Source organism: Cyanistes caeruleus, chromosome 1 (assembly GCF_971803275.1).
Source record: "Cyanistes caeruleus chromosome 1, bCyaCae1.hap1.1, whole genome shotgun sequence".
Lineage (NCBI taxonomy): Eukaryota > Metazoa > Chordata > Aves > Passeriformes > Paridae > Cyanistes > Cyanistes caeruleus.
The window spans coordinates 72678440-72686562 of record NC_141701.1 but is presented as its reverse complement, the minus strand read 5'-3'; the positions used below and the strand labels follow the sequence as shown (position 1 = coordinate 72686562).

Here is an 8123-nt window from a genome sequence, read left to right as displayed (position 1 = left end):
GCTCCTCGTTGCAGCACACCCCACCTACACTAGCAGTGAAAAGAACAGCTTTAAAAACAGTAGCCTTCATCACTCCGAGAGGCACAAAGATAAAGGCAGGCAGTGGCTTATGTAACTCTCTTTTAAAGGAACCTGATCCTTGTGCTCACCCTTTTCGTTTTGTGACTTAGCTCTTCGTTTGGTGATCCCATTCAGCCGTAACCACACGCTGAACTCCTGCATTCTGCTTCTACTGTCTCGCACACTTGTAGTGCTACAGGTATGTGTAGGTTAGTTTGGATTCTTTTTTAAACTCATGGCTTTTTTTTCCCCCAGAAATGTAGAACAAGTGATTGCGAGGTGTGACTCAGCATGTTCGGCAGACTTTCATTTTATTTGCAGGCAGAGTGTAATTTCATTTAAATGCAATTGGGGGTTAGTTCTTTTTGTTTGTTTGTTTTTGTTTTTTTGTTTTGTTTTGGTTTGGTTTTGGTTTTTTTGTTTCAATCTTTTTGAGATGATAGCTCAGAAACCTTTTATTTTCCCTCCAGAGGTGGGAAGACCTCTGAGAAGGAAGACTCTGGAGAGTCTGTTGAAAGTGTTGAAAGTGATGGTGCCACAGAGCAATATCTTTATATTTTCACTGGCTGTAGATTCAAGTATCTGAAAATTAATTCTTTCTTGGTCTTCCAATAAATTCACAAGTCCTTGCAGGTAGAAATGATGGTACACCATGGCTGTGGGTTTTCAGATCCTCCTAAAATAATAGACAAATGTAAAAGGGAGAAATTAATTTTTAAGTAATATTTCAATAACATCTAGAAATGGAAAAAATTGCTGTTTGTATATACTACAGCAGATGCAGAAATTCTGAAGAGTCTTGCTATGCTACAGAACTTGCAAGTCTATATGGCTTATAAATACAAGACAATGCTATCCCTCACAGTCTTTTATCTGGATGTTATCATCAGTGAATAATCTGCATCTTTAAATATTTCATGTTCTATGTGTTGCTTTACATTTTATCAGAGAGTATGAAATGTTTTCAATCAAAGCCTTTGAGGATATACTGGTAAGGGCATTGTATTTGAGTTTCTGGAGTTCTGAAATATATGTTTCTTTAATATTCAATCCCTGGTTTTGTTATATTTTCTGATTTAGTCTAATCAAAAGGAAACAGTTTGTGAATGGAAAATTAGTTATGAAATTCTTCCTATTATATATTTGCGCTGCATTTTGCCTTACATGCTCATTTATTCATTCATTCTTTTTTTTCCTGGTAAACTTGTTTTAAGTTAGAAGTCCTATATGTGAGACCACAACGTGTAGGTAAAAAAGGACATTTATGGGTGTGGCTTATTTAAAAAAGGTAGGGTACTAGTATAGATGTGTACCCAGAGATAATACAGCTTTCAAATATGACATAACTTGTCTTGAACTGTTCTGAACTGATCTGCAAAAATGAAATCTCCTGGTGTCTGCAATCTAGCCCTGGTGATGCTGCTTGGAAGATTCTGAATTTTAGTCAGCAAATCCAGAATATATTGAATTCTGTCAATTTTTTCTGGCTGCCAAGTTGTTTGCTGGCTTTCCTAAAGCTGTCCCTTTACTGCCACAAATCTTAAAGTCCCACTTGTCCAGGGACAGTTCTGTATCTGTTTTTTCCTATTTCTCTCTGTATTTTTGACACAGTTAAGTTTGAAGATCCTTGTTTCTTTACTAGCAAAGTTTCTATGGTAATATGCATGATTTCTCTGGAGAGAGCTTTGGCAAAGCTTTATCTAAATTCTTTCCATGTTCTTGCATCATGTGCAGATGCTCTGTGAATATTCAAAGGAGTTAATCAGGTCTGTTCACTCAGTTATTTAACCTAAGTTTGATGGTAGAAAATAATTAACTTGAGTCTAAGGAGCTACATACATGTGTGTTAGATTCTGCTGGTACTTTTTGACCTTTGTGAATTGTTTATTTTCATTTAAGCAATAGTTTGAAAAAAATTAACTATACCCTACTCTTACCTCCTTGATAAAAGATTTGCCTCAGCTTTAAGATTTTCTGGTTTTTTTATGTTCAGTTATATTTTTTTCCTGTCTTAGAGTTTTAATGCATTCTTTATTTAATATTAAAGAAATACAATTTTATATTCTGGCTTATGCTGGTACATTTTCCTTGACATCTTTCTTAAGTATCCTTCTCCAAAAGTCTGAAACATCTGAGGCTAAAGCTGTTTAGAAAATGGGTTTATTGACACTAAAAAAATTCAGTTATGTAATATTTTAAGTCCTTGAATGAAAATATAATGCTTAATCTATGTGTAATTATATCTTTCTACACAGTAGCTGTTGGTTTTTTTCTTTCAAAATGCTGAGTCTTGTATTAAGCATTTATGGCTACTAAAGAAAGCTATGCATTCGTTACAGGATATACACATTATGAAGAGTGGAAGGACTGGCGTCATCACTATGTAAATAGTTCGTGATGGTTGCCTTGCTGCTTGCTCATAACTTTATTTTCATTGTACCACTCACTGTAGGCCACGTACCATGTCCCTGCTGAAGACTTCATAACATAAGAAACTCTAACAAGAATCTTATTTATGTTAAATAGCCCCATGAGTTTATTGACTGATGCTTCATTTTAGATCAAACAGTAATAAGCATGTTCATCCTATTACTGTAATGATTAAAAGATTTAATAGCCAATGATACTGCTGTCTTCTGACATTTTTCAATGTGGCATGCTTTGGTATTTGCTACTGAATATTATTTTTCTTTAGTATCACACATGGCAAATGAATCAAGGCCCTGCCCATGTGATATTGGAGACAGATTTGACTATGGAGGCCGTGGGCAGGAGGTGCAAGTTGGGCACATCAAGGCGTATGTCTGCAAACCTTCTGCCAGCACTGACAAAGCTGTGATTGTGATTCACGATATATTTGGATGGCAACTCCCAAACACCAGATACATGGCTGATATGATAACAACTAATGGATACATGTAAGAAGTACTACTATTTTCAAAGTGTCTTTTTAATAAGAAAGTTTGTTGAACCATTTCCATTTTTGTTAAAATGTTTCCATTTAGTCATATGTAAATCATACAAACACAAATAATTTCACAGTCTTTCTTTACCCCTTTCTCCAAGAAGCTTTCTGGTAAAACAGTGAAATAAGTCTAAAATAATTGAGTAGTTTTACCATAACGAGTTAGTAGGTAAGCACAGAAGAAGAGAGGGGAAACAGTATTTTATTAATCGGCATCTTTTGTCTTCCATGAGCCTGAAGCAGACTGCTTCTTCCCTTCTTCTGTGCACCTTGGCTGTTATGGTAAAAATTCCAAAGAAACTGAAGATCTTTCTATGAAGGGAAAGTGTACCATGTATTAAGTACTATGTATTCAGCAAAATTAATGTGTTGTGCACTACATATGGTCTTCCCTTTAATCCTTTTCCAGTATTATTTCATGGACTAAAATATTTTCATTTTTCTTGCAGAGCCATCTGCCCAGATTTTTTTGTGGGACAAGAAGCTTGGAAACCTTCTAATGACTGGGCAACTTTCAACGACTGGGTGAAATCACGAGATGCTGGCAAAATAGACAAGTACAGCCATTGTTCCTTGTCCATCAAGAGGACATCCATATTTCATAGGAATTTTTGCCACAGTAAAAATGTAAAATTAGATCCTAAATTATTAGTGTGTCAAATATGGCTGGATGGCCACAAATAGAAATTTCATGCAGCTCATGGGACAAGCTCATGGCTATCCATAAAGCTCATGAGTGGTGCTTTATGGATAAAAGTAGACATTTGAAGAATAAAAGTGCCCAGTGTTTGTACAGAAAGTAGAAGCAAAATTCATGACTTAAAGGAAAAGAACCAGCAAAAGCTAGAAAATGCAGCTCACTTTGGCCACTTCAATCCTTCAGGAAGGCACAAATTCCTAAAATGGATTTTAGATAGGGTGCAAACACAAACACTATGTAACAAGGGAACATTTTTTCTGCTCCCCATCAGATCACAGCTAGTTCAAAGCATAGTGCTTTCCTATTTTCCTGCCTTTTTACCATTTTTAATCTGAAACATAGCTTGATTGCATAAAGTAACTGCTGCTTTAGAAAAATCTTTATGAGAGATGCTTTGCATATGAGTCGCATTTGTGACAACAGGATGCTCTTGACTGGTTGTGTGTCTCAAACTTTTTTTTCTGTTAGCCTATATGATAAATACTGCTATTTGTGAAATTAATTGGACTGCTGTTCATAAAATCACCTCGTGTCCTAGTAACAGTCATCTAGGAAGACTGTTTTTCTCCTCTGTCTTCTTCCCTGAAGTTTGTCTTGCATTTTAGAAATGAATAATAGTAAAGTAGTGTTGTGGGTTGACCCCAGCCAGCAGCCAACAACCTGGATTACCACTCACTCACTCACTCACTCACTCCCACAAGAGGAACAGGGGAGAGAATAAGGGAAATAAAACAAGAAAACTCATGGGTTGAGATAAAGAAAATTTGATAAGTAAGGGAAAGAAAAAAACTAGGAGTGATGCAAAGACAGTCACATTGTCCCAGATTTCCATCCTGTCTCTGAGCAGCAGCCACCAAGGAGGCCAAAGAAACAGGGCTAGAGCCTTAATTCACTTTCATTTGCATGTCTTAGAGAAGTTGATGTGGTCCTCGAGTATCTAAAGGACCAATGTGGTGCAAAGAAGATTGGTGTCATTGGGTTCTGCTGGGGTGGAGCAGCAGTGCAACATCTGATGCTGAAAAATCCTCATTTGAAGACTGGAGTGTCCCTCTATGGTAAGCCTGAAATGCTTGCTACATTCTGAGCAGAATACTGGAGCAGGAAACAATTCTGTAGGGCTATTGCTGTGACAAAATTCAGTGTGACAATCTAGTGGAACAAGATGGTTTTATTAAAAATAATCTAGAAGATATATAATTTTGCATACTCACATTTTTACACTTAAGTGTACCCAGCAAGATCTATGTATTTAAAGAGTGATATGACCAGGATCACATCTGTGAACATAGTGCCAAATGCCATGGTCTCACTGTGACTGAGGTTCCTCTTGGCTGACAATGACAAAAGGTCTTCTAGGCACATCTTTTACATCTTTTAGACAGTGGTCCCTCTTTACTAATAGGAACTGTTTTTAACACTCTGTTTTAACTCTCTACTCTCACACATTACTCAATGCATTTATGCTGCCTTTGATATTTTTCTTATTAACCTCTGTACTTCTACAGAACCCAGACCAACTTAAATTAATTAGAGATGAAAGCAAATTGAAGGTATTTTTCCAGAAAGAGTATTGGAATTGTTTTGCTACACTGATATGCTGATCAGTTGAGTCAATTCAACAGTGCTACTTCCTAATGTTTTACTTTTTTGTTGTAAAAATCTCAGGATTGAAAAACGTAGCAGAGTGGCAGCTGTTCAGTTCTACTATCACTTTTATTCAAATATCTTTGAATAGTCAAAATTAGAATGTTAATTTGTTATGAAATCATATCAGTGTAAATATATGTACACTGAAATCATAAACATGTATCTGGAATTATATATATTTACAATTATTTTTAAAATGGTCTTCCCAAGCCAGAGGTGAGCAGGTAGAAGTGTCCATCTCTCACAGAACCCTGTCTCTCACAGCAGTCAGAAGCAGTTGCTCAAAGCAACCCACAAAAATGGGGCAAGTGTAACAATTCTTCTGTGATTTTCTCCCACAGAACTGGTCTCTGGCTTCTTTTTCACACAGCTGATGTCATCTTTTTAATGACATTGCAAACATTCCATTAAAAAAGGGACTTTTTAATAGCAAAGTGTGTTAAATTCCATTACAAACTGCTCAGCTGTGACTGATAAATATGTCTCAAAGTTTCACTGTATAGATTTTGTAGTGTTTTAGCTACTTTAGGTAGCATAACTTATTGTATGTTTTCTTCTTCCTTAGGAGTGATCAGGCGTTTTGACGACAAACACAGTTTGCTGCATCCTACCTTCTTTATTTTTGGTGAGAAGGATGACATTATTCCACTGGAGCAGGTGAGTTTCCTATCACATATATTTGTCTTTTTAATGCTTTTCATGCTTGTTTTGTAATTTGGTTTTTAATGAACACAAAGTAGAAAACTAATCTGCACTTTTCCTTTTCTTTCACTAATTCTTACAGTACTTCTACACAAATTTATATTGTTAATTCCCAAATCAAAATGTTTTATAATGACACTAAAAATATTTTCTGTTCCTGTTTGAAAATTTGGATGATTTTCATCAGTTCCTAGGAAAAGAGCAAGAATCCAAAGAAAGCCTTCTGACAAGTTTAAGATAGGACACCATTTTTAGTGATACCATTGGTCCATAAAATATGCCTGTTCCAATGGAATCACTTATTGCAGGAGAATTAAAAAGATCCTGTGGTTATCCTTTGACTTTTTCCACTGTTCTGCATAGATTCTCCTTTCTGTCACTCTGCCAACAGCCTTTCTCTGGAGCCTGAGTGAAGAATGATTGGAAAAAGATGATTATTTGCCAAGTGGATCAAAGTGAAACATGTTTTTAGTGAGTGATGTTGGCTTTAACTTTCCTAGCAAAAATTTCAGACAGTTTGAACTGCTGATTTTGTCTCTGCCCCTCCTCCCTCAGCTTCAAATTAATCCAAACTCTAGCCCAAATTTTTTTATGTGAGGTCGGTCAGCAGTAATTCATACAGTGTTCACTACATGATAACTGTCTCATGATGTTGAGCAGTAGGTTTTTCACCTTTACAGGTATTAATAATAATTCATGTATTTTTTTTTTTTTTTACATTTTATACAGTCACATGATGGTATTTTACTGGGAAAAAAAAGTTGTTAAATAAAGCAAATGCAGTAACAGAAATGCATTTAGGTATAAAATTAGTAGAAGAGAAAAAGGTGGTAAGGATAAATTATGTCTTTCAGAAAAGTGAAAAATGAGGGCAGTTTTGGGACTGTAAATATAGAACATGTTAACTTTGTGTTCAGCCAACAAAGAATGTTCTGTGTTACAGGTCACCTTGCTGGAGCAGAAGCTTAAACAAAACTGTAAAGTTGATTATGAAGTTAAAATTTACCCTGGACAGACACATGGGTTTGTGCATCGCAAAAGAGAAGATATCAATCCTCAAGATAAACCTTATATTGAGGAAGGAAGAAAGGATATGATCAACTGGCTGAATAAATATCTTTAGGTTAAATTAATGCCAATAAACAAAACCAATTGTTGTAGGAAATCAGAAAATAATACAGACTATACTGCATAAAATGTTCTTTAACCCATAAAAATATTTTGTAAAACTCTTCTGCTAACACAACTTACTTGCTCTTACCTTCTAAGTAAGGACTTAGAAATGGCTTTTCAAATGGTGAAAGCTATAAATGTAAAAAAGGTGTTTAACACTGGTCTTGTATATCTTAAAATTATTAGAATTTCATATGGCATATTTTCTGGCACTTGAAAGTTTAATTTTTTTATATCAATGTCAACATGATTAAAAATCATTTAAACTGTGCCCATGCTTGAGAAATTGTCTCCTTAAAGTTGTATTTAGTGTTTTTTAGCTGTGAGATTTTCAGCTCCAAGATTTTCACCTTTTAGGTAAATATAGTTCTAGGTTGGAAGGGTGGGAGGTTTTCTTGGAAACAGAATATCCTATTCAGAATTCATGAAAAGAGAGCTAGAGAAAGGAAGGGGATAGACAGTGGAAAGAAACAGAAAAGGAGCTGCAAGAAGTTGGGAACCATGACTGAAGAAATTAGAGGATATCACATCATTTCATGATGATCTTGATGCAAATCCTTCATTTCTCATGGTTTCAGGCAGTTGCTGTATCTACTGAACCTAATTCAGAGTTTAATCTAAACCAGCCTCCAATGTTACCGCCTCACCTTCACAAATCTTTCCTTTATCATCAGGTTTCTCTCTGCTGTGATTTGATTGTTATTGGTAAGGCACAGCCCATTCCTAGTGCCTGGGGGAACATTACAGTTTCAGCTCCTTTGGTCCCTCACATTGTAATTCCCAAAAAACATCTAGTGAGGTCTTGCCTGTACTTGTGATGCTGAGAGAGTAGATGTGGCTAAAATGTACTCAACATTGCCTATCTTCCCCTCAGGG

At 35.7% G+C, this 8123-nt stretch overlaps 1 protein-coding gene across 2 annotated transcripts; it reads left to right on the top strand.

The window, feature by feature from the left end:
• LOC111925663 (carboxymethylenebutenolidase homolog) lies at window positions 1–7518 on the top strand. Of its 2 annotated transcripts, XR_002862374.2 has the most exons (7): window positions 2–259; window positions 2756–2978; window positions 3475–3582; window positions 4638–4780; window positions 5938–6029; window positions 6438–6545; window positions 7018–7518. XR_002862374.2 is itself a non-coding variant. In XM_023922167.2 (6 exons), exons 2-6 carry the CDS (start codon window positions 2764–2766, stop codon window positions 7195–7197), a joined length of 738 nt encoding a protein of 245 aa, XP_023777935.1. In that variant the 5' UTR covers window positions 1–259; window positions 2756–2763; the 3' UTR covers window positions 7198–7518. The 2 variants fall into 2 exon arrangements, 1 of the variants encoding a protein (XP_023777935.1); XM_023922167.2 differs by lacking the exon at window positions 6438–6545 and having other exon boundaries at window positions 1–259.
• The last annotated feature ends 605 nt before the right edge of the window (window positions 7519–8123 follow it).